This window comes from Rhincodon typus, chromosome 22, assembly GCF_021869965.1.
Source record: "Rhincodon typus isolate 14 chromosome 22, sRhiTyp1.1, whole genome shotgun sequence".
In the NCBI taxonomy this organism is placed as follows: domain Eukaryota; kingdom Metazoa; phylum Chordata; class Chondrichthyes; order Orectolobiformes; family Rhincodontidae; genus Rhincodon; species Rhincodon typus.
In genome coordinates this window covers 37,561,247-37,588,886 of record NC_063353.1, presented here as the reverse complement: position 1 = coordinate 37,588,886, position 27,640 = coordinate 37,561,247, and the positions used below count along the sequence as shown (strand labels likewise).

At 38.9% G+C, this 27,640-nt stretch overlaps 1 protein-coding gene across 2 annotated transcripts in view; it reads left to right on the top strand.

The window, feature by feature from the left end:
* The window catches only part of exoc4 (exocyst complex component 4), a 283,334-nt gene that overhangs the window by 97,137 nt on the left and 158,557 nt on the right, over window positions 1-27,640 (top strand). The window contains exon 9 of one of the 2 annotated variants that reach the window (XM_048610194.1): window positions 18,333-18,471. The exons of the other annotated variant lie outside the window; for it this stretch is intronic. Within the exon in view, the coding sequence (XP_048466151.1) occupies window positions 18,333-18,358 (26 nt within the window). The 3' untranslated portion in view covers window positions 18,359-18,471. Of the gene's footprint in view, window positions 1-18,332; window positions 18,472-27,640 lie in introns of those variants that run through there. 2 annotated transcript variants of the gene reach the window in all.

Below are 27,640 nucleotides of genomic sequence, written 5' to 3'. Positions count from 1 at the left end.
CCTTTAAGTTCTGAAGGAGATACAAAAACACAAAAGCAAGCCAACAAGAAGCTATGAGCATCCGCGTAAGTGTGAATTGAGTGATTTCTAGGCATTGAGAATCTAATGTTTCCAATCTCGCCATGTTTTCCCAACTGATAAATCAATGTGCACGTTGTTCAAGGGCTCGGGAAATTCCACTTGTTGTGGCCTGTCATGATAATACACTTGACATGTTTTATAAATAATATTAGATTAAAAGATTCTATTTAAAATACTGCTAAAACATAAGGATCAGAGGATCTCTTGTTTCCCCCACACCCCTGGAAGCCTGTACCTGACTGAAAATTGGAGGCACCAATTGTGCTTTGCTGCTTCATGATTTTCTAAGTACTGCTACATCAGCTTCTCTGTCTTTTTGTCCTATTTACTAATGATGTCTTGTCATGCATGACAAAATGCAAAAATGCAGCAATCCACAAGGCTAAAGTATAATTCTACAGATCCTTGAAATAGAACTTCAAAACCGAATGTGTTGAAAATACTCAATAGGTCTGGCAGAATCAGTGATACAAGGTGTCTAGCATCATTCTTGATGAAAGAAAAAGTTAGAATTTTAGGTCATTGCAGCATTTCTGTTGAAAGGTCAGTCAATATCCAGTTTTCATGCTCTCTAGATTACCCTGTCAAGTGATTGTTTGAAATGAATGCTAGCTAATAACTGTTGCATCATTTGTAAACTTGCTATCTATGAAACACAATGATATTATAATCCTGACTGATGATTCAGTTCTATTATCCATCCAATGTGCCGTTTTATTCTTAAGCTCCCAATAACAACAAAAAGGTCGCTAAATGATGTCCCCACCAAACTGAAAAGAGATCTTTTCAGCTAGTCTACCCAATCATTTCATTATTTATTACATTGTACAATTGAGGAGTACGTATAACTATAGCCTTCTTTGTGATATTGGCTGTTTCCCCAATCTTTTAAATTGGAATTTGCTTCCGGGATTCAGTGTGTCATGAGTTTTACCACAAACCATCTGCTCCTGTCAATCTTTGTCATTGTCGCAGAGATGATCACCATGTATCACCAAGGTCTTGCCTCACAAATTTTAAAATTTGTGAGCAGACCTGTGAGGAGAAGGTGAGTTTCCTTTTCTATAAATATCATGCTGTAATGCTGTGCTTTAGCATTGTAGACCCAATGAATTTCTCAGTTTTTACATAACCACAGACTTGTCACTTGAATTTAAACTCATTTGGTTTTATATCCTACATATGTTTATTATTTCCTCTTTTTTACTTTTTAACCATGAATTATGCTCCGGTATTGCAAATGCAGGACATTAAATTTGCATGCAATAGCAAATCATTTTCTCATGACTCTATCGTCAGCAGCCTATCCTTGACAGTTCTCATTGGGACACACAGTCAACATGCAATATAGGAAGAGAAGGTGAAGATGTTGCTTTGCTTATTCTTTCTTCATACACTTGATGTTTTCTTTTTGGGCAAACTATAGTTGCAGTTTGGGATTCTGTGTTGCTGAGTCTCCCCTCTGCCTCCAACAGTGCCATTGTTTAGCCAGCCAATGTGCTTCTGTAATTAAAACTTGTAAATTGAATAGTACTTGTTCCATTATTAAAATCTGCATATATTTATGTTGTGCTTTTAAAATACCCAAAGCCCTTTGCAACTAATCAGTTAGAACGGAAATGGTAGTGCGATGTGAGTTGTTATGCAGTTTTTCAGAAGTGAATATGCACACTTAGAAACAGTAACCTAAGATGATTTCATTGATCTTTTTCATGGTGTTAGTTCAAGTTTTTGTGCTCCCTGTGCAGAGTGAAATACTTCTGATAACAACAAAAATGTTTGTGATTTATTACTAGTAATAAAACAGATTTTTTTTTAAAAACATTGGTAGTTGATGCCTGGAATAACTTACTTGTAACCTGTATGTCAAAAATGTTATTCTACAATCTTGTTGACTTACTCCTGTTTATACACCAGAGTGGATACCAGGAAATACTCCGGTTGCTATATCGATTTTTATGACAACTGTCATTATTAGAGTAGTAAAATGAAATCATCTAATTTTACATGCTTAATGTTCATGTATCGCATTGATGATTAAGCATGCTAGATCAGTCAACTCCAGTGCTGACTAAGATTTATGCAAGTGTGCTATTTCAATGATACACGTCTAACAGTGTAAAGGTTGTAAATAGTTGATAGTTCAGAACTTGAATATTACTAAAAAACATTTGTCGAATCTTTTCGTCTTTCACACCAGGACATTTTATAAATCTATTTCTCCTTAAATTGGTATACTTATGCTCTTTAAGAGGAGAATGCCTTTTGTATTCTAGCCCTTTTGAAAGAATGCTCATGTTGTATTTGCCTTCTCAACTGCCAACAGAACCTGCATGTTAACCTTAACAGAAGCCTGAACTTGTACTCCCAAGTCCCTTGTGCTCCACACTTTCCTTGGTGATACATGGTGATCATCTCTGCGACAATGACAAAGAGATTGACAGGAGCAGATGGTTTGTGGTAAAACTCATGACACACTGAATCCCAGAAGCCTTTCCCCATTTAGAAAATACTCTATGCTTCTATTCTTCCTATACAAGTGCATCACCTCACACTTTCCCACATTGCATTCCACCAGTCAGTTCTCTGTCTACTCTCCTAGCTTGTCCAAGTCCTTCTGCAGCCTCCCTACTTCCTCAATGCTCCCTGTCCCTCCACTGATTTTTGTGTTATCTGCCAACTCAGTAATAATGGTAATCAGTTCCTTCATCCAGATCATTTAATGGAAAATATGAATAGTTGTGGAGCCCACATGGAGTCCTTGTGGAACCAACGAGTTATTGACTGTCAGCTGGAAAAAGCCTTCTTTATCCTGACTCTCTGCCTTCTACCAGTCAGCCAATCTTGTTTCACTGCCAGTACCTTGCCCTTAACACCATTGACTCTTTCTTTATTTAGTGACCTCCGGCAGCACCTTGTCAAATGCATGACACCTTGGAGAACTTTTACTATTTTCAAGTTACTTTGTAAATACAATCATGAGAAATTAAATTAGAAGTAGACCATTTGACACCTTGAGCCTCCTCCACCATTCTGTAACAATTTAGGAATTCTAAACTCCCATCTACCTCTAAGCTTTTGTGAATATTATCTAACAAAAATCTATCTTCGCCTTGAAAATATTCAATGACTCCACTTCCACTGCCTCCTAATGAAAAGAATTACAATTTTCTTTCCTTTGAAAGGGAAGCCTGCAATGTTATAACAGTGTCCCCTAGTCTGTACTGAACTATAAAAGGAAATACTGCTTACACCTCCACCTTGTCAAGACTATTACACTTGCATCAAGTAACCCCTCACTTTTTTTACATGTTAAGTATCAGCTTCTGTTGTTTCCTTGAATATGTTTGCAGAGTCAAACTACGGACATTTAGGAATGGGGGAGAAGCTATTTAGCTACAAAAAGCATGATGAGCTAGGTCACATGCATTTGGCCTTTCCTTAAATCCTAGAAATTGTCAAAATTCTCTCGTCAGCTGATGGCAGCTATACTGTTACTCTTTATGTAATAAATATTGCCTTCTGTCTAGTTTGTCGCAAGCACCTAGACTGTTTTGTTTATTTATTTTCCATCATTTCTTTAAAGTAACTAGCTGACCACCCTTTCACTTTTTTGGAAGTGGGGGGAAGCCATTTTATAATTTTATTAAAAAAAAAGGGCTTATAGCCCCCATTCAGATGTTTTTCCCCATTGCAAATTTCTTGCCTCTTGCCTACTGTACTGAAGAGTGTTCAGTGTCTGAGTACCCAATTGGTTGATTGAATTCAGACCAAGATCAAAAAGATGTAAAGACCATCCCTTGTGGTTAAGGTAATTAAATCACACTGCTGCTGAGGTAATTAGAATTTTATTAAAAACATATATTTCATTAAAGAATCTTTTCTAGACTTTCGCAAAGAGTCTCTTTTAAACATATTGCTTCACATAACCTGTGAAGTGGGAATACTGCTCCAGATCAATAATATTAAAGCAGAACTAATTTTAAAGCTCGGCCTGTAATAATTCCCTTTTAGTCCCTGCCTCGGGGTTTGAGGGGTTTGCAGAGTTTTGAGGCTGTGGTTGTCATAATCAGTCATCAGTCAGATTCTTGTGTCCGAAGGTATTTTACTTTGGGCTCTTAGAAAGCAAACTCTAGGCACAAGAAACAAATCTATGCATAAATATTACTGAACGACTGACTTAATGAAAAAAATTGATATTTGCTCACTTCATAATGGAGATCGGAGTACAGAAACTTGTTAAGTTGTATCTAAATTTTTGCCTTATTGAGTTGCTCAGATTGTTTGGTGCCAGGTTTTGGTTGGTAGAGTAAAATATCTTAACATTGGTTAGCAATTTAATCTGTCTGGCCAATGTTTATCCCTCAGTGATTGAAATGTACAAGGTAGGAAACCCTTATCTGCTTGATCACAGATAAAATCTGGAATGTTTTGCATGCATGTCATGTGCAAACGGAGTACTTTGAATTATTCCTGATTTTTTTTTTTTTTGTTTTGGACTGGATGAATTCAAAAAATTGTCATTGGTGCAAAAAAAATTGAAGAATATTGATGATTCAACATTATTAATACTTCAGTTATAAATCAAGTACATTTGAATGATAATTTTTGTTTTCAATCTGAGAGAATCATAAAATATATATTGTCATCTTCAGTACTCAGCTTTAGCATATAGGTTTATTTTTAAAAGTCTGTCACAGAATGACTTCTGAGGCACAGTGTGAAACTTAAGTTTAATCACCACTGTGTGTACAAACAAGACAGTGATCCAATTGAGGGATAGTTTTTTCTTAATCAGTGTCTACCTCTTTATTGACAGCATTTGTTGGTCAGATGAATTGAGGCAGATTTAGTTTTATTTCAACAAAAGAGTAAAAGTGATTTTGTTTAGTATTGAATTCCCCCTTATTCAACATCATAACTAAATAGGGCAGAAGTGGTTGTAGTTTTGTTGTTTAGTTTGATTTTGATACTTGTTTTTATTTTTGGATGCAGCAATAAGTCAAAAGCTTCAAATAAAATCATATCAACCTCATCAAGCAAAGTTAACTTTAAGATTGAGGCAACAAGTTTCTTCAGTGGGATTTAATTTTCAAGTACCTACAGCCTTAAATCGAAGTACTCAAATCTTCAGCATAGTGACAGTCAGTCAGATTGCAGAGTAAGGCAACCTTAATTAAACCATCACCTTTCGAATTTAGATATCAAATCCTGCTTTAATTATTGGATAGATGTATCCAAGAGATGAAAATTTTAACAGTTTTGTTAATATATGCAGTTAGAGGGGAAAAATTAAATAAAATTTGAGAACCCATTTCAATAACATGAAATTTAGTAGTACTTAAAACATCAGTTAATCATGTAAAATTGTCTCCTTTGCAGCTGTTTAAAAACTACAGTCTATTGAATTGGACTGTGTGAGTAATATGACAATTACGAAGAAGTTAATCAGCTAACTTTATAAATTAAGACTTTTCCACTAAAATTAAGTAAAAGCCTCATTTGTTTTATCAAACTAATTTTATTATGTTAAGTTCTATTCCATGTTATATTGCTTGGAATTTTTCATTTACGTGGCCAATGAATTGAATGATGAGAGTTGAAAGCAATTCAGGTTGAAAGGTTTGATGGAAAACTTGTTAATTGCTATAAATGCAAGCCTTGTCTTCACATCATCATTGGTGCTTCAAGATGTGGTTCTACCAAATGATACTGAGCTGGAAGATAATTTAAATTGGTAAGAAGGGTGAACAAATTACATACTAGGAAGTCACCAGGAGAATGATGTACAATTTCATGTAACATAGTACAAAGTGATATCAGTAAGTTGTTCTGCAGGTTAGTAGTTGTAAGCTTTGACTCAGTGGGTTCCACATTTTCCTCTGAGTCAGTGTTGTGGGTACAAAGTCAATAATAAATTTGTGAGCACAACGCACAAGTGAATGTTTCTGAACAGTACTGAGGGGCTGCTGCACTGACACTGGTGTTGTTGTGATTGGAGCCAGGTGGACTTTGACTGCAAGGTCCTTTGATCGGGGTTGTTTAACCCAAGTCAATCAATAAGTCCTGGTTGAGCGACATAAATAGAGATTTAAAATCTCCTCCGTTCACGGGACTCACTCCAAGCTGGCTGGCCACAACCAGTCTACTGTGCACAAGTAAATAAAGGGTGATGGGATACCGGCCTCTGTGCAGTTATTTCAGTGGTAATGGAAGAAAACTGTACACGCCTGAAGAACATTCGCTTGCAACAGTCATCTTGAAATTGGGGTAAATGTTTCTGGCATCATGCTTTCATTTGGGAAGCTTGACTCATTTCATCCTGCTGTCAGACTGGGCCCAGTATGCTGACAGAATGTGATATTTTTTTCTGGGCTAATAACATTGGGCTAGGTTAAAAGCAATGAGTAATCCTTCTGACTGCTTGTGGACCCGCTTCCATTTTAACAGGCTTAACTTCCCCAGAGGCATGAGGCACTCAGACTGTTGAAGGAGTTGGTTAGGGAACTTTATAACTCCAATCCTCCTTTAATTCTGAGATGCTATCAGTTTAATTCGGCTGTTCGAGAAATAGGAGAATCTGTAATTGAGATTTTTGACGAGGTTAAGATGACTGGCAGAGACGTGTGATTTTGGGTTAACCCTGACTGAGATGCTGAGAGACCGTTTAGTATGTGAAATTAATGATGTAATGATGGCAGAAGAGCCTACCAGCTGAAGCCGAAGTGGACTTCAAACAGGCACTATGACTGGCTTTGTCATTAGAAAGTGTGGCAAATGGAGCGTGGGAACTAAAGGGCATCCCAATGGAAATGTACACCCTCACCTGTCTGACCTGAGCTTGGGGAACACTGAGTGTAGGCAGTCGCAGAGCCTCATGCAGGGTATATCCTGAACAGAGAGACCCTAGGCCAGCCCACAGCAAAACCCCACAACAAAGCTAAGTCTCGGCCAAGTGGCTAAAAACGTTTTACAAGATCTAGGCCAACAAGCCATTGTAGATGCTGCCGGTATGCAGACTCAAGACGACAAAGGAGTCCTACCAGGCCTGACTTGAGTAAGAAACCTCATGGGCTGGTACCTAGGAGTGTGCACACCCTGGAAAGTTCCCCTATATGTGGCTTGGATCAATTAAATTGCTTAGCAATGTCCAAATCAGAGCCAATTAAAATTTAGTGTTTGGTTAAATGATCACTCAGTTCCCATGGAGGTCGATACCAGCACAGCTGTATCTGTGGTTGCACAACCTGTCTTTACCAAGATTTGCTCAAGACTCCAACCCTTCAGTCTGTGCAGGACCTCAGTTATACTGAACATAGACTGGGGAACTGTTACAAATTAAGCGTACGACTTCAGTTCCGGTCTCATGATGAGCAGTTGGTGCTGTTACCACTGATGGTAGTAAGAGGCACGGGCCAAGCCCTACTGGGGCAACATTGATTGAAGAAGATTCACCTTGATGGGCTCAACATTTTTCAATTGGAAAATGGCTGTCTCAATGAAGTCCTAGTGAAATACCCAGGAGTATTTCAGTAAGGGCTTGGGACAATCAAAAGGGCCAAAGCCTCTTTACATGGTGACCAGGAAGCAATTCTGCAATTTTGGAAGGCCTGTCCGGTACCATTTGCCTTGCAGGAAGAAGTAGAGGCAGAAGTCAGGAGGCTGGACAGTGAAGGAGTCATCAAAACAGTGCAGTTTGCGGAATGGGCAGCTCTGGTCGTACCGATTGTGAAGCCTGACGGCTCCGTTCCCTCTGTGGGGATTTTAAGCAAACAGTAAACGGCTTGTCGCAGCTGGATAAATAAATATCCAATCCCTTGCATTGAGGACTTTTTTTATATGCAAAACTGGCAGGTTGGTGGCGGTGCATCCTTCGTGAAGGTGGAGATGAGCCATGTATGCCTGCAATTGCAATTAGATAAGGATTCTTAGTGTGCTACAATTAATACCGATATTGGTACCAACCCTAATACAAGATACCCCAAAAGGTATCATCAGCCTGTACCATTTTCCAGTAGGTGATGCAGAACATTGTACAAGGTTACCCTAAGTCACCATTTATCTGGATGATGTACTAATAACTGGGAAGACCAATAAAGAGCATTTAGATAACTTGGACGTATTGTTTAAATGTTTCTTTCAGACTGGTGTAAGCCTGAGGAGATTACATCTGTTGGAAGTTGAAGTGAGAGCAATCAAAGGTGCCCCAACTCCCACATCTGTACTGGAGTTCATGTTTTCCTTGGGTTGGTGAATTATTAAGGAAAATTCATAAGTAACCTTACCTCCATCCTGGCACCCTTACATCTGCTATTGAAAAAGGGTCAGTCCTGAAAATGGTCTCGTAGCCAAGATGTAAGCCTACAGGGAAGTGAAGAAGCAGCTATCCTCATCTAAGGTGTTGGCGTACCAATATCCCAAGCAAGATGTATCACTGATGTACAATGCTTCCCTGTACGGTATTGGGCTAATGTTGGTTTACTGGTCGCCTAGCAGTGGGGAACACTAATGGTGTATGTTTTCTGGAGTTTGACTAATGCTGAACGAAGCTACGCCCAGTCAGAGAAGGAAGGTTTCACGTCATCTGTGGTGAGAGAAAGTTCCACTAGTATTTTACGAATGTAAATTTGTAATAGTAACACACCACAAATCCCTGCTAGGGCAATTTAAGAGGATAGAACCGTGCTATCCATAGCTTCAGGTCAAATTCAGCATTAGGCTCTTATTCTGAGTATGTACAATTACAAGTTGGAACACTATCCAGGAGCCAAGTGACAAATGTGGATGCCATGAGCCGCCTCCCTTTGGTGGATATACCACCAGTGGTGCCGCTACCAGACGAGTCCGTTCTATTTCTGAACTTTCTGGACATTCTTCCGGTCGCCACTAACAACATCTGACTGTGGACACAGTCTTGCCAGGACAGAATAAAACATTTGGTGATGTGGGAACCAAAAGGGCCATCACAACCAGAATTGAAAACTTTTTTTGGATCTGGTGAGAATCCCCATAGAGAACAGTATATCATGGGGAGCAAGAATGATTTTCCTGAAGAAAGGTCGCTGCATATATTGTTTGAACTCCACCAGGGTCATCCAGGGGTTTCCTAAATGATGATGCTATGTCTCGTGGCCAGGATTGGATGCTGACACCGCTGCTTTGGTGAGGTAGTGCCAACAAGGACAAAAATGGCTAGGTAAACCCTGGACTAAATTAGACGTTGACTGTGCCAATCCTTTTGTGGGCTCCGTATTCTCGGTCATTCATGATGGATGCCCATTCAAAGTGGTTGAATGTGCATTGATGTCATTCATCAAACACAGGATGACAGTTGAAATGTTACAAGCATCATTTGCAATGCACAGACTCTGAAAGGTGTTGGTCACAGACAATTGGCTATCGTTTACCGACAGGGAATTCGTGTTATTTCCTAAAGTCGAATGGCATTTGGCATGTTGGGAGAGCTCTGTACGATCCATCGCCCAATGGTTTTGCGGGAAAGCAGGCTTAAAGAAATAACCTACAACTTCACTCTATACCAAACTGTCCTGGAAAATGTTTGATTGTCAGACCATGCCTCTAACAGCTACAGGAACAGCTCCAGCAGAATTGCTAATGGGAAGAAGACTCCACACCAGTTTAAATCTGATCTTCCCAGACCTTGGGTGTGGGGGCGATGCAGTGGTAGAAGGAACACCAAGGTGGACACAAGACTTCTCTATATGAGAGACTGTGTTTAGTTAAGGGGATGAAGTTTGTTGTCAAAACCATGGCAATGGCCCTGAATGTGAAAGACATGGTTGACGTGAGGTCCGATCTGGTAACATACAAAGTTCCGAAAGGAGAGGCAGTCCTGAACAAGCACGTAGACATATGAAAGATGCAACCTTGGAAACGGAGCAGGAGCAAAACATACCCAGCCCATCCGAAAATTCAGCAAGGCTGTGAGACCCCGTGCTTCTCCCCTCCGCCTAGCCTCGAAGGAATCTCCTGAGGAGACACCGATTGTCACAGCCTTGATATCATTACCACCTGGTATGATCAATTTCAGCTAAGGCACTTTGGGCATGAAACGGGCTACGTTCCGGCAAAGTCAGAGGAAATAGACCTGGTGTAAAAATGCTCAGGACAAGCTACATGAAAATGAATGGGCCTGTGTCCGCAGACTTAGAGGGGGAGGGATGTAGTGACTGGTGTGAGGTCAGCCAGGTGGACCTCCAGTGACTGAATTCCCTGACTAGGGTTTTTAACCTGGTTCTGTCAGGGAGTCCTGGCTGACAGATATAAACAGGAGTGTCAGGGTTTCTATTCACTCAATGAACCAACTCCTGAGCTAGCTGTGACAGTGCTATATAAATAAATGGTGACTTGGTGACAGGATACTGGCCTTCGTGGAGTTATTTCAAAATGTAGATGAAAGTGATTTTCGGTTTTGATGTCTTTGGACTCGGCTTGGATTATTTGTTTATTATTAATCAGTTTTTGTTTTATTTCCTGAATCTTAGCATTGCATGTTATATTTCTACTTTAAAAATCCGTGATCAGTATTCATTTATCAGTTCTCTTCCATCATTGTCCACTAACATTTTTATTTAAATCTGTTTTTATGGTCCAACTTACTCTCTCTCTTGATTTATATTTCAAAAACTTTTTCTGTTACTTTTTAATATCGCTCACAAGGCTACTGAACTAAGAATCAAGGGTAATGGAAAAGATCCTAATAATATGTGATCCTCAAATATTCCCTCTGGATTCAAAATAACTTCACTTGGATGACTGCTTACAATCACTTCCAAGTATGTGACATTTTCTGTATAAATCATTTTAGTTTCTTGTGTTGCTGCTTGATAGTTGCTCCCTGGTGTCCATCATTGATCATTTAATGGTTGTTAATCTGTGTAAGATTGGACCAAAATTTTAGTCATGAGGATATTCCTGTTCATGTCAGCCATTTGTGATGTACGTAATCTTTTTTCCTCTGGTTCGTATTTAAAAAGCAATAAAACCTGGTATTCTGGAAATGCCATCTGTGCAAAAGCATTATTTGCTTTGCATTTGTGCATTTTGGCAAAATGTAGCATTTCCGTTTTCCAAGTTCACAGTGTTGACTTGTGTCCTGCCACCACAGCGCCATCTCTCTGAACAGAAACCTTTAATTTGATGTTCGAGTCCAGATTTGAAGCATGTGGGTTTGATCAGAACCACAATGAATTTCACCTCCAACAAGCGCTCGGTAGCATGCTTGCAAATGGGAGAAAGTACTCTGGACAGGCATTAAGAGTTTATTGCACATAGGCAGTAAGACTGAAAAATTTAGTATCCAAAACCACTTTTGCACATGTGGGGAACACCAACAGTGTAACTCCCTCTAATCATTGGTTTAGCATTGAAAAATGGTCTAATGCACTGGAGGGACTCTTTTCAAATCTAGTGGTTCTGACAAGGCTTACCTTTTATAGCCAATGTCTCCCAGCATAGTTGGTCATGCTTTAGTAAAGGTGTCAAAATTTCAGTGAAATTTTGTCCTAATGTAGTGAACAAATTCTGACTTCTGTAAACCAGGACTTTAATTCCTCTTCATAATTCATTGTCTTTTCTACAGATTATCCAACATCTCTCATTGAATATCCTTCAACCAAGGGCCATTAAAGTCCGAGTGTGTTGTGGTGGTGAATTAATTATTGGAGCATTTTCATGCCGAACATGAACTTTTTGATTATTCATAGCAAGCAAGGTTGCAATTAATATTGTAGTAAGCTTGAATCTCCAGTTGTTTTAATCAGAAGAATTGAGAGAATGATAATATCAGGCAGAGGTCAGGTACTTGACAGCTGCAGAATTATTTGAATGTAAAATAGATTTGTTACTTGATTTGCAGCATATCTTGCTATTAGGACAGGGACAAACTCACTGTCTGAGGCGTCAGGCTTCATTAGTGTCTTGCTTAGTATGTGATGCACGGGTATTCGCACGCCTTCAGTTAAAGAAGCAGGTGTGTCAGAGGGCTATGTTTTTGAGTGACAGTTTATTTTGAAACATTTTGTCTCATTTGGATCAGGGAACAGAAAACATTAATTGCAAGAAAAATATTAATTCCCTTTCACTTCAGCCATTGCAGAAAATTGACCAGAACCAGATGCAAGCGCAGAATTAGATTTCTGCATGAAGCCTATGTACAGTCTTCTCATTACTCTGTGTTTGCGTTAGGCTGAAATTGCTTTGAGGTAGAAGTGCAAAATTCTTCTTTAGTGTTTTCATGGAAGAGTTAACCCATTTACTTTATCCAGAAATTATTGAAGACAGAAATGTTGGACAGATTCAAATATATTCTTGTACCATGCAGCAACAACAGCATGTTTATTTAGTCCCAGTAATGTAGTAAAATGTGCCAAGATGTCTCTCAGGAATGGTATCTGACAAAATTTACATAAAGCAAAGATTTTAAATAGCATCTTGATGGACGAGAAAATGCCGAAGGACAGAGTTTTAAGGAAAGAATTTCAGTGCTCTTGACTGCACAACCAAAAGCACAACTACCACAGTGGAGTTAAGGATGTACAAGAGGATATTCTAGCTTATTTGTAGGATTGGAGGATGCTTAAGAGAAGCAGCAGAATTTTATGGCCATGTTTTTGTTCGATATCTGGATTTTCGCTTCCCTGTGCCCCCCACCATTCTGTCTCTCAGACATTTGTGTAGCTTATTTATTGGTGTCTGTCTCTTTACATTGAACTATTTTGCAGCAGGTTTATCAGGGAAAGTTGTATGGCCCTTTTTAGTCTTCTCTCTCCCCTTTCGAGTGTGGGAAGCACTTACTTTTCTCTTGTTTGAAGTTTTAAAATTTGAACCTGTGTCTGACAAGGTGCACCCCTGTTATTCAGTGTTCTTACAGTGCCACTGCAGAGTCTTAGTTTGCTCAGTGTTTAAGTTCTCATGTTTAATTGTTCATGTCAGTTTATTCCTTTTGTGTGTGACAAAATAGGATGTAGAACATGTTCCATAAGCTACAAGACCTTTTGTAAATAATGACAGAATGCCTCTACTGATCTGAATAGAATGAAGTGTAACAAAACATTTTATTTTGATAATGTTGCATTATCTTGTCAACCAAGAAAAATGGGAAAGTCTAAAATGAAACTGTTTATTTCAACCAGTGACCCTTATGCTGTTGAATAAACACTGATTCTGTATCGTTACACAGTGAAGGAGATTTAAAAAGTAAGTCCTCGGGGATAGTAATATCTGGATTACTCCCAGTGCCTTGTGCTGGTGAAAGTAAAAGTAGGAGAATAGGACAAGTGAATGCGTGGCTAAGGAGCTAGTGTGAGAGGCAAGGATTCACTTTTTTTGACCATTGGACTCACTTCTGGGGTAGAAGTGACCTGTATAAGAAGGACGGGTTACATCTGCATTGGAAGGGGACCTGTATCTCGGTGGGGGAGATTTGCTAGTATTACTCGGGAGGTTTTTAACTAGTACTGGGGGGAGGTATTGGAATCCAAAGAGGTAAGTCTAGGACATATAACAGATCAGGGGAGCAAGTTACATAGTCAAGGCAGGCAAGAGCATGGCAAAGACTGTAGGAAATTAAACTGCATTTATTTCAATGCAAGAGGCCTAACATGTAAGGCAGATGAACTCGGGACATTGTTGGGAACATGAGACTGGGATATCTTGGCTATTGGAGAAACATGGCTCAGGGAGGGGCAAGGTTGGCAGCCTAATATTGTGGGCCTTTAAGAATGAGATAACAGGAGTTCAGAGATAGTATGTTCCTGTTAGTGCAAAGGGCAAGGCTGGTAATTTTTGGGAATGCTGGATGACTAGAAGAATTAAGGCTCAAGAACATGGAACAGTACAGGCCCTCCAGCCCACGATGTTGTGCCACACTTTTACCCTAATCCTAAGGTCTATCTAACCTCCACCCCTATCTTTTATACTATCATCCATATGCCTATCTAATAGCCATTTAAATGCCCCTAATAGGCCGACTCCACTACCCTCTCCGGCAGTGCATTCCACGCCCCGACCACACTCTGAGTAAAGAGCCTACCTCTGATGTCTCCCCTGTCTCTACCTCCACTCACTTTAAAACTATGCTCCCTCGTAATAGCTACCTCCACCCTAGGAAATAGTCTCTGGCTGTCCACTTTATCTATATCTATACCTCTGATCATTTTGTACACCTCTATCAAGCCACCTCTCATCCTTCGTTGTTGTAAAGAGAAAAGCCCTAGCTCTCTCAACCTTTCCTCGTAAGACCTTCCCTCCATTCCAGGCAAGATCCTGGTAAATCTCCTCTGCACCTTTTCCAATGCTTCCACAACTTTCCTGTAATGAGGCGACCAGAACTGGACACAATACTCCAGATGTGACTGAACCAGGCTTTTGTATAGCTGGAGCATAACTTCACGGCTCTTGAACTCAATCCCTCTATTGATGAAAGCTAACACACCATACGCCTTCTTAACAACTCTGTCTACCTGGGTGGCAGCTTTCAGGGAACTGTGGACATGAACCCCAAGACCCCTGTGCTCCTCCACACTGCCAAGGAGCTTTCCGTTCACCCTGTATTCTGCTTTCAAGTTTGTCCTTCCAAAATGAATCACCTCACACTTTTCAGGGTTAAACTCCGTCTGCCACTTCTCAGCCCAGCTCTACATCCTATCAATGTCCCTCTTGTAACCTAGAACAGCCCTCCGCACTATCCATAACTCGACCCACCTTCGTATCGTCCGCGAACTTACTAATCCACCCTTCCACTCCTACATCCAAATCATTTACAAAAATCACAAATAGAGGACCAAGAACAGATCCTTGTGGTACACCACTCATAACTGAGCACCATGTTGAATATTTTCCGTCCACTACCACCCTTTGTCTTCTAAGAGTCAGCCAATTCTGAATCCAATCTGCCACATTTCCCCCTATCCCATGCCTCCTTACTTTCTGCATGAGCCTACCATGGGGAACCTTATCAAACGCATTACTTAAATCCATGTATACCACATCCACTGCTCTACCTTCATCCACGTGTTTGGTAACCTCTTCAAAGAAATCAATAAGATTTGTGAGGCATGATGTACCCCTCTCAAATCCATGCTGACTATCAAGAATCAAACTGTGCCTTTCCAAGTGATCATAAATCCTATCTCTCAGAGCCCTTTCCAATAATTTGCCCACCACTGAAGTAAGACGAACTGGCCTGTAATTTCCAGGATTATCCCTATTCCCTTTTTTGAACAAGGGAATGATGTTTGCCACTCTCCAATCTTCCTGCATTATACCCATAGACAGTGAGGACGAAAAGATCATCGCCAAAGGCCCTGCGATCTCTTCCCTCGCTTCCCATAGAATGCTTGGATAAATCCCATCGGGCCCGGGGGACTTATCTATCTTCAAGTTCCTCAAAATTCCTAGTACATCTTCCTTACTAACATCGACCTCCTCTAGCCTACCAGCCTGTTTCACACTGTCCTCCTCTACAACTAGGTCCCTCTCAGTTGTGAATACCGAAGAAAAATATTCATTAAGGACCTCTCCTATCTCTTTAGGCTCCGTGCACAAATTCCCTTTACGATCCTTGATTGGTCCTACCCTTTGGTCAAGAAAAAGGAGGGATTTATCAGTATAGACAACTGGGATCAAGTGAACCCCTAGACGAGTATAAGGGCAGTCCGAGTATACTTGAGGGAAATCAGGAGGGCAAAAAGGGGACATGAGATAGCTTTGGCAAATAGGTTCAAGGAGAATCCAAAGAGATTCTGTAAGTACATTAAGTGCAAAAGACTAACTAGGGAGAGAATGGGGCCTGTTTAAAGATCAACATGGCCGTCTGTGTGGAACTACAAGAGAAGCGTGAGATACTAAACAAATATTTTGAGTCACTTGTATTTACTGTACAGAAAGACATGGAAGCTATGGATCTTGGGGAAATGTATAATGATGTTGTGAAAAGTGTCCATGTTATAGAAGAGGAGGTGCTATAGGTCTTAAAAATGCATAAAGATAGAAAAATCCTGAGGATCTGATCAGGTCTGTCCCAGAACTTTGTGGGAAGCTAAGGAAGAGATTGCTGGACCACTTGCTGAGATATTTGTATCAGCGACAGTCACGGGTGAGATGCTGGAAAACCGGACTATGGCTAATGTGGTGCTATTGTCTAAGGCTGTGGAGAAAAAAAAAGCTAAAGAACCATTGACCGGTGAGCCTTATGTCAGCTGTGGCTAAATGGTTGGAGGCAATAATGAATGACAGGATATATGTGCATTTGGAAAGGCAAGAACTGATTCGGGATAGTCAGCATGGCTTTGTGTTTGGGAAATTGTGTCTCTCTAACTTTTTCAAAGAGGTAACAAAGAAGGTTGCTGAAGGCAGAGCAAGACATTCGACACGGTTCTGCATGGTAGACTGGTTAGCAAGGTTAGGTCACATGGAATCCAAAGGGAGTTAAGCCAATTTTGTATCCAGTTGGCTAAAGGTAGGAGATAGATGGTGGTGGTAGAAGGTTGTTTTTCAGACTGGAAGCCTGTGACCAGCAGTGCCCCGCAAGGATTGGTGCTGGGGTTCACTGCTTTTCATCATTCATATTAACGAATGTGTGATTATATGAAGTATGGTTAGGAAGTTTGCAGATGACACCAAAATAGTTGTAATGGGCCATTGAAGAAGGTTATCTGAGTATAATGGGACCTTGATGAGATGCTTGTTTGCCACTGACTTCATCCCTCTCCCCACCCATATTCTCAAATTAATCTTGGTCATTTTGTATTTGAGTTAGGGCAGAGTTTCAGTTATAATCTTTGAGTTGCGAAACACCTTTCATCACATTTAACTGTACTACTCAAAATTGATGTTTACAGCAGACTATTCTGTAAACCCTGTCACAATTTTCATCTGTTACTTCACTCTGTTCTCTATCCCTCTACAGTGAAGTGTCATGGGAATTTCCATTAATGTTGAAGGTATTATATAAATGCGTGTTGTTTCCTATGAGCACACAATCAGAATCAACATCAATGCAATTCCTTTTGTCCTGGCAGCATTCTGTTTAATTATATTCGAAGAAATACCAAGTTAATAAATTATAACTAGCACAGCAAAATGATCAGTCAAAAGGAAGTGTATAGGAAAAAATCAGAGTTTCATTTTGGTTAATGACTTTGGTGCTATTGCCAGGACCATGAGATTTCGAGGCATATGGAGCTGAGAATTTAAGAAAGATGGTGTTGTACTGTAAGGAATTCTTATACACAATTAAAATATGCTTGAGCACTTTATGATTTACTGGGATTTACAACAGATGTAAATGTTCTTCCATGTCCTCTGGTTCTCTTTGCACTATCTTCTTTTCCCATGGTGCAAGATTGTTTTTTTTAAGCAGCTTGGACGATAGTGCCTGTCAAGCTGCATTCACTTGTGCAAAGTTTCAATAGACGAGATTTAATGTAACCTGTAATAGTAGGAACCGGAGTGACCAGGCTCAATTCAATGCAGGAGAAACCCCTGCCAGTCTTCTGGTAGCCACAAAGTCTTACCAGATTAAATCAGAAGGCAGAAGGAGTTCATGTAGGATTCTTGGTCTCCTGCAGCTAGATTCCAGCTTGAATGAGCCTGTTGATACTTATTATCCTTGAGCCCACTGCAATTTAGTGATGGCTTGAGAATTATATTAAACCTACAAGGCTTTTCCACACCTTTTTTAGGAGGCTTCCGACAGGTGCCCCTCTTTGTCAGACACTTACTGCCTGTTCAAAGGACCTAGCAAAGATCCTATTCTAGTCAACTAGAATAGCTTCAGAGTTGGCTGAGAGCAGGTGATGCACAAGGGACCTTATTTATAAGTTGGGTTCTAGCTCTTGTGGTGCAGTGCTAGAAGCCTCGGGTTGAAGTCCCACCTGCTCCCCAGCTGTGTCAGCACATCTAAGGAGATTGGAGAAAAAAACAGCTGGGTTCTTTTGCAATGGGGTGCTTGCTTCAGGATTTCTAATACCGCAAGGACATCAAGATGTTTTTCAGTAGCCATGCCATTGGCCAATGCCAGGTTCTTTTGAACAGGGTAAACTTCCAGATGATACTAGTGGAAACTGATATTAGCGTTAAACAATAGACTTAAAATAAATTCTTACAAATCTAAGTCTTTTGCTGCATTATTCAACATATTGATTTGTTAAATATGGTTGCAGAGGATTAATCTCAATTCCTTCAGAAGAGAAGATAAAGCAGAAGGGACTCTTTTTGTTTCTTGGCAGAAGCAAAAGTTCCTGTGACGACTTGAGATGAAACACTGCGTCACACCACAGAAACTAGAAGTAGATTTATCCACCTCTGCTTTTGGAATTGACACAATAGAAACAGTGGACTTGGGTGATTTCTTCACCTAAGAAGAAGCAAGGTAAGGTTTGGCTTTATCCTAACCAGGAAGGAGTAAAAATAGGAATCAGTTACTTGTGAAACTGAATATAACTGACCTGAATAGTGAGGAGCGATTGTAGATTCCAATATGACTTAGGCACAATTTTTTTGAAAAGGATGACTTTTTGAAAGTCTACAAGCTGTGGGCAATAATTGATTAATTTAAAATGGATAGTTATCCATGAAAAAATATGCCATGGATTTTGAGCAATTATAAAAAAAGTTAAAGAAATCCAGACTTTTAGACTGAATTTCACGCTGGTAATTGAACTATCAGATTGTGCACAATTTCACAGAGGGATATAATTTTGGTTTTGAGGCGTGTTTTGTTTTGTGGTAATGACTCTGAACAAGTGGCTGCTGCTGTAAAGAAACATTTTAAGGAAATCTGTTGTTTCCAGTTACCTTTTCAGGACATGAAGGGAGTTCAGTGGTGATACAGAGATTCCTAACTTTCAAAATCACAGGGCACACAATTACAAGGGCCTGAAAAAGGATGAAATTGGTGAAAGATGTTGAGGGCAGTCTTGCTTAGATTTCATAATCAATGGAAAATGGAGGATTGGGGTGATAGCTGACAATAAATAGATCCCAGAATCAAGGGAGAAGAATTCATTGATGTTGCCATGTGAGTCTACCTATCATTCTCCTGATTTATCTAAGAATTAGGACTCAAATATTTGTGAAATAATGGTTCTAAGGATGAACAGCAAGAAAATATTATGTTCATTGGCCCATGAGTGCCTTACTCGTTGTCTTCAATTGTGCCACGTATTTGGTAGCTCTGCATCCAATAGTGTGTGGCATCGATTAACTGAACTGTTATTTGGAAGCTCTGGACAAAACAGACAAAAGCCGGGTGGAAGAAGACAAAAGCTCCACTTGCTTTAAATTCTGCAAAGATCATTCGTTGCTGTGTTGAAAGAGTGAAACCTGCCCTGTGAAATTACAGGACTATGTAATTTTAAAAGCAGTGAGGTCACCTAGAGTACCATTAGTACAGAGTATATCTGCACTGATAAAAGCGAATATCCGTTTTGGATACGGAAATTGATAAAGCATTTGTATTTGGTGATGTGTTAAATTTGCGAATCATAGGATTTGGAAGTTATTTTCTTTTGGCAATCAGGGGTTTCTTGCGATGAGCTTAAGAAATGTTTTTGATCCCTGCAAATAAGAGTCTAGCTGACAAAGTGTTGAAGCCACTTTTAAAGGAAGCCACAGTTCTAATAATGCACATGAATCCCTTGTAGAACAGAACTTACCACAATGTGATATACGTATTAAATATTCAAAGACAGGACTGCACCCAGTTGCAAGTATTCATTAAATTCCCAAACTAAAGGAAGTGAAAACAGGGGACAGAGATCAGAATGTCTGTCTCTTACACTTTGTAAATATGTCAGCTCAGTTTGGCATATCAAGAACAATCACTGACTGAATACAGCTGACAGTCATTGGTGGGTGGGTGGGTCAATCACCAATGAAATTTTCAAGGGATTATGGAAGTAGAAGTCTTTTGCTGCTCAGTTCAACATATTAAAAATCAGACTGTTGAGCATTGTTTCCTGTGTCCTTCCCTTACCTTTGTCCTGGAGTCCCTTGGAGATCCTGTGCCTCTGCTGTCGTCTTCACCAACTGTTGGCAGCCCTGTAATGCCAAAATTGAAGAGCTACTAACGTCTGATTGGTTGTCAGCTCTCCATAGATGGAACTTCCTGAATCTGGGAGAGAAGCAAGTTGGTTCTTAAGTTCCTGAAGGGCATGTGAATCCTCCATATAACTAATGAAGGTCAATAGTGAGAGGACTTTTCTTTTAATTTATTCACAGGATATGGGCATCTCTGGCTAGGCCAACATTTATTGCCATTCCTAATTGTCCAGAGGGCAGTTGAGATCAACCACATAGCTGTGGGTCTGGAGTCACATGTAAGCCAGACCAGGTAAGATGACAGATTTCCTTCCCTGAAGGACATCAGTGAACCCAATGGGTGTTTCCAACAGTTGACAATGGTTTCATGGTAATTATTAGACTCTTAATTCCAGATTTTTTTAAAATTCAAATTTCACCATCTGCCGTGGTGGGATTCAAACCCAGTATAATATGATAATACCTGAAAATTGAAACTGATTTATTTGAAATGTCAAATTTTAAATAGAAGTTTTATGTGGAGTTCTGAGTTAACAACTTGAATGTGAGAACATGATGCAGTGATCATGATGGACCAGAGAGAGATAATCTGGAGACACTCTAAACTTATATGGAACTTCTGGTGTATAAATTGGCTATGTGAAAATAAAATGTTTTCTTGATACAACAGATGGCTGCAGTAGACTGATCTGAAACAATCAGGCCACTAATACCCCCAAAAAATGATAAGATCAAAGTTGTTTTCGTTTGTTACTTTACTCAAGAAAAGTTGGTTGCACTCCAGTGCATTATTTTCTGTCACTCAAGCAGAGAAATTGTACATTTGAGAAGCAAGACAATATAACATTGAACAGTGAGGTTTTTTGTTTTAATTTTTTCTTCAGTTTGCAATGATTTACTCATGTTCACCAAATGTAAAATGGCCCCACAAGCTGCATGCCTCTCAGAATCTACAATTTCAATTGTGTTTTATGTTTGACACTATTTATTCAGCAGCTGTCAAGTTGTTTGTCAAATTGGTTTTTGGTTGCACCAAAACACTGGATAACTAATTAGCAGATAAAAGCTTAATTTACTGGTGCATCTATCAAAGCATAAAGAAAAGCATGATGAAGGGGATCTTTACATTTGGATCTTAATTTTTGGATTTCAAAGTAGAAGCAGATGGGCCTTAGCTTCTTTGTGTCCATACTTTTCTTTTTTTAAAAAAAAAAATCATAAGACCAGAGAGCCCTCTGTAACAGCATTTTGTCAGATAGCAGGTAACTCAAGTCCCCTCTGGGGTTAGTGGAAAGATGTTTATAACATTGAGCTTCTGTCAGGTTGGGTGAATATCAAAGGCCGTTAGGTTTGTTCTACTTTCAGAAGAATCTTAGATTTGAGCGAGTTTTTAATTCAATTCAGAAGACACCAAGTTTAGTTTCTCTGCCAGATGATGTTTAGAATAGTTCACAGAACCAGTCACCCCAGCAGAAGGGTTTAGTTTGTTAAACTTCCAACTGGAGAATTTGATTAGAAATCTGCAGATTGTAGAATTAAGAATTTCTAAGCTTCTCTGATTAATGTAAAAGTTGATACCAGCAAAGATTCGTTGAATTGAGTTCAGGTAGAAGGTGTAATTCTTCAAACATGAGTCTGTGCAACAGATAGTGACGGGGAAACAAATTTGAGACTTTGCCCTATTGTGTGCTTTAAGATCATTATAACAGTCTATATTTAGCTGCCTTTTTAAAAGAAAATGATTAAGTAATCGTCTGAAGAAAATCTGCAGCCTTGCGTGAGCTGTTTCAGTATGAAACGCTTACCAACAAAATTTTTAAAAATTGTCTATCAAGCCAGGTTTCATTTTGGGATCTGACATCCAGTAGTACTATCGGCTGTAATCATAACAAAAGGAAATAAGTGTACAGGAAAATTGATCTTGTTCTGAAATTTTATTGGAAGGCACAGCTACTTTGTTGCAATGAGGTGAAAAAGCTTATACAGTATCAAAATCTGGATTTTTTTTTTTGTAAGCTGTGAATGTTATCTTGAAAACATTGTGTCTACTTTGTACAATCCCACTGCCGTCACTGCCTTCAGCTCTCATCCCCTTTCCAAATCAGCTGTCTTATTCAGTTCTGCTTAGATGGAACAGATGTCCAAATTTAAGTAGGACATTTAGGGAATGTTTTTCAAATATTTTATCATAAGGATATTTTAAACCCTTGATGAAAATATTATTGCTGTAAATATATACTTTAGGCTTATAGAATATTTGGTCAAATGAAATGCTGTAACTTCAAATTTCAATTGCATATGTTGGAATTAATCCTTTTTGTCACTAAAATTTGACCTGAACAATTTATAGAACACTTTGAAGAAATGGAAATGATGATTTTGCCTTCCCTAACTCTCTTCCTTGTTCGATTACTTATTTGGAAAGAAAAGGTTCCCTTCCTTGATTTGTTATTGCCCACTTTTACACTGCCTTCCTTTTTAGAAGAGCAGGCAATGTTCATTGTTTAATTCTCTTGCCCTGTCCCACCACCCATGTAACTTTTCCCAATCTTTGTTAAATGTGCTGTGTTTTCGCAAGTATTTACCAGTTTATTTGGGTGAAGGAGCCAGAGATAAAGAGAAAGATTCCACAATTTAACATTACCAGTGAAGAAAGTCTTGCCTTGCACTTCCTTTATATTGTCCAGATATGGCAAGACATTTTTCAATCTATGAATTATTTTTGAAATGCGCTTAATATTATATGTAGGTATAAGTAACAAAATCTGATTGCATGTATCAAGGCCACGCAAATAAAGCACAAACTGATTTACCAGATTATCAGCTTTCACAGGGAAAGTGTTGGTTATTGGATCTTTGTCTCTCAGAGCAGGGGCCTTACCATAATATATCCTCCAAAATACAGCACTTAAGGCAGTGTGATAGTACTTCAGGAAACTATCTTTCTGGACTACATGTTCAAATCATTCAAATGACTTGAACATATAGCCTCTAACTTAAAGTGGGAATCGTTCAAAATGAGCCCCTTTTATGCTTGAATCAATATGCTTTGGCTACTGAAACATTACTGCATTTTGAATGCTGAAATGAATATGTAGAACTTTGTGGAGGAACTGCCAGGCTAGAAATGGGTGTGATCAATTATTGCCTTAAAATTTATGCAACTGGGACTCATTTACAAGAAGGTTATTCCTCTTCAGTCACCTTGTACTAATGTTGCTGTTATTACATCCCATCAGATTACATGAAGGAACTGTTATCCTCTTTTAAAAGCTTGACAATTTACCGTGTAACTGAGGAGCTTTTAGGAATAATTGAAATTCAATACAACATATGGTATTAGTACCACTTTACAAAGCACATATACAGAATGAAAATGCACCTAGTGTTCTGTGTTTTGCACAAATTTCTCTTAAATAAGGCATTATTTCTAACTTATCTCTTCCCTTCAAATACTCTCCATCTTCGTCTGTTTCTCTCTGTATCTCAATATCTATCTCTCACCCAACCATACATGAACCATTCTCTGTTTTAAAAAAAACATTGCGCCTTATGTCTTTTTCTAAATCTTTCTCCTCTCACCTTAAAAATATGTCCCCTAGACTTGAAATCCCCCACCCTAGGGAATAGACACCTGCAATTCACCTTATCTGTACCCCTCATTATTTTATAAATTTCAATAAGGTCTGTTAATCTGTTAAACTGTTAATTTGTTTGATAAGTTTGTGAATAGCTATCATTTTGAAAATAATTGAAAGATATACAGGCAGTTTATGCATGCCAGATAAATATGTCAGCAAAAATGATGACCAGGAAGTCAGTATTAGAGAGACGCAATCTACTGACCTAGATTCTGTCTGGTATTATGATTTCCGAGTAGCCTTGAGCCCCCAAGAAGAAAAGCTATCATTTCACACATCAAAGTCATATTTACCTTTTTAATTGGCATCTCTTGATTAGCTAAGTGATTCAAAATCACTGCTCTTTCTGCAGCCAAAATCATTGCTCAAGTTAATGTTGATTGGACAGGACAGCTTAATGTTGAGCTAATAAACTGTTTTCCGTTCTGTTTTAACTCCTTCAGTGCTACATTTATTCTCATTTTTGACAAATTTCTTGCAACTACCATGCAACAAAACATGTTCTCCGAATCAATTCGGTCTTACAACTCTGTTCCAGAGAACTGCCAGAATTTCATTATTTATTATAATATGTTGGAGATATGAGTCAGTTAACTTAGGTGGCTGGGTTTCAATGCAGAGTAACGTTAACAGTGTGGGTTCACATCCTGCATCAGCTGAGGTTACCACGAAGGACTACCCTGCTCAACCTCTCTCCTTGCCTGAGTGACTGTCCAGTTTAAACCACTACTGGTCATGTCTCTCTAATGAGAAGGTAGCCCTCTGGTCCAGTAGGACTATGATGACTTTAACTTAGTCATTTTGGAGATTGTAGTTGGTCTCTCTCTTTCCATGATGTATGGCTTCATTTCCTTCCAAAATATTTAAATGAAACATTTAATGTTCATGTCTTTGTTGTGGTAAACTGACTTTGAGGAATAATCAAGTGAGGGACCTGAATTAACATTGTTCAGTCTCACTTTGCACCAAATAGCCAACTGCCCAGTTTTCTTCTGTCTGCTTTCATGTTTGCTCAGAAAACTTATGCCTGTAGTGTGGTGAAAGAAGGACTAATTCTGTGATGCACTATTTTGGCATGCAGCTTTGGTATGAGAGTGCAGGAACAAAAATGGAGCTATAATCTGCTAACCCTAGTGTCCTGAATTCTGCTCGATGTGTGTCAGTACCTCGATTTTCCTTAAAAATACATTACCCAGCCACTGGTGCTGTCGAGCCAGCGTACGTACTGGCGGACATTGACAAAAACTGAATCTCCATTAGTACTAGGGAAATGAACAGGAATTTGATTTTCTTATCACCTGACATGCCATACTGCAATCTGGCTAGGGTGTGTAAGTAGCAGAAGAGGGATTTGACTGTTTAAAATAAAAACAGCCAAAACCAGAAATGATGCTTGGTCATGAATGGAGGCAGAGAAAGGTCATCAATCAACAGTGTGGTAATCCCATGTAATAACTGAAAAAGCTGAAAGAGAGAAGGGAGATTTGAATTCAAACTGCAGATTTAAAATTATAGTCTTCTGTTTAATCACCCATTTAGGATTCAGAAGAAAATGCCTAAATGTAAAATTGTAACCTTTTTAGTATTTAATTAATCCCTTTGGAAAATGCCAATGTATTTGCTCTTCCAGACCAAATTCATTCCAGGATGTTTCTGGACTGTTTCAAACTTGGGCAACTGAATATTGCAGTTCAGAAATGCAAGCTGCTTCATGAAGTAATACAAATTTGCCAAGTTGTCAATCTTGGATGCCCATTTCAAACTGAGATGAGAAGGTATTTTTTCTCTTAGTGGATTGAGAGTCATTGGAATTCCCTTCCTTAAAAGACAGTGGATACAGAATCTTGAAATATTTTTAAGGCAGAGGGGCATGTATTATTGATTACTAAGGGGATGAAAGATTGTCTGGGATATTCAGTCAAGTAGACCCGAAGTTAAACTCGGATCAGCTTCTCGATCAGATCTTGTTGAATGGTGGAACAGCTTTGAAGGGTAGAGTGGCCTACTGTTTGTTCAGATACCATCCATTTGGTGGGAATATTTGATGTTATCCATCAGCTTCAAATGTCAGGAAAATTAAATAAATGAGTAGTTTAAAAGTACCTTTTGCTACTGAAAGACTGGCATCAGCAGAAGCAAGAGTTCATGTGGTGTATTTGTCTAATATTTTTAAAAGAAATCTTGACAATCTGAGGATAATTTGCTTATAGAATGTTAGGTGGATAACAGTTCCAAAGGGTATCTCAGAATAAAAGGTTGATGTTGACCTTGCTTGTGTGAAGGAAATGTCGTAAAGAAAAGACATTTCAAAAGTCAAATGGGTTGACTGAAGTCAGTAATTGTCAGGCTTTGACAGAGGTAATGTTTACTGTAGGAAATGATTACATGGTTTTGGAGAAGGAAGTCTTATCTAATGATGAGAACACGAATGATTGTGTGAAAGAATATGGATAACAAGTTTGTTTTGCTTTAGTATTATTTCGATGCGTGCAAATAAATTCAAAGAATGATGTTTGGGGCTTTGCTGATTGTTGGTTATTTCATAATGTGTGACAGAGAGAGAGAGGAAATGCTTCATGATTAGTTTTTGAAAGATTGTTACCAAAAGATTGAATGTAAAGAAAATGGGGCTCTGTTGTCCACTTAACCATGTTTGTAAGGTTTGTTGATGTCTCTATTTAGTGTTGAGAGAAAGGGGTGTTGGTTATTAAGTATCTGAGCACATAAAAATAACAGCTGTGACACTGTGTTAGATGAGGCAATAAGACTGAGGAGATCAATTAACTGACTTCACAAAAGATAAGATGCATATGATGAAACTGAAGAACTGCAGATGTTTGCAATCTGAAGTAAAAACAAATTGCTGGGAAAGCTCAGTAGGTCCGTAAGGTCACTGGACTGGAAGAATTGTCTCTGTTTTTCTCCCTGTAGTGATCACCACACCTGCGGAGTCTCTCCAGCAATTTGTTTAAATATAAGATGGATAAGGCCTTGATTTCAATTCCCACCAACTGGCTTGGATTGTATTACCATCGTTGTATACTGTCATTCAGCAAGTGTACTTTAGTTGAATTCTCCTTACATATAACTGGGCAATTATTATTTGCTTTTGCTCTGAGACCAGTACCACGGAATTTCTTTAACAGTACTTGACCCTGGGCGAACTCCAGTTTAATCTAGCCGCTGAGCCCTTTAACTGATTTCTTCAAAACATTTGAAGAGCCAGCTATTATTTTGTATCAACAGAAATACGCCAATCCCTGACTGACATCACAGTAAAATGCTAAAAATCTCAGCATTTAATGAAGGAATGTTGCTGCAGACTACAGGGGTATAACGTTGTAAAATTGCTATAATTTGATTTCTTCAATTGCCTGGTTGTTTTGATGCATCTTAACGTTATGTCAGGTGAAAAGCTGTGAACTGTGCAGGTGATTAAACGTAATGATGCCCTTGTTTTGTGTGTAAACATTCGGGCTCAAAACTCCTGTTTAAAAGCAAATTGTAGTAGTTTATAAAAGAACAAGATGCTGTATAACGTTAACAAGTTTCCAAATATTTCTGGCTTTTAAACTTTAATAGAGCAAATGTTGTGAATATGTTTCATATTAATTTTGCAGTATGTATATCAATGTAGAATACTTAATATAACAAATTTTAAACAGGAAATTTTAGATGTGTGTGTAAGTATAGGTAAAGATTACATGTGCACATTTTAAAACTGGAATTTGGAAATTGAGGGTTTATTGCTTAAGGCCAAATTTCAAATTTGAGAAAATCACATTGGAGTGCACATTTTGAAGTTTATAACATTTAAGATGTGAACAGGTGCACTTATTTAAGTAGCATGTATT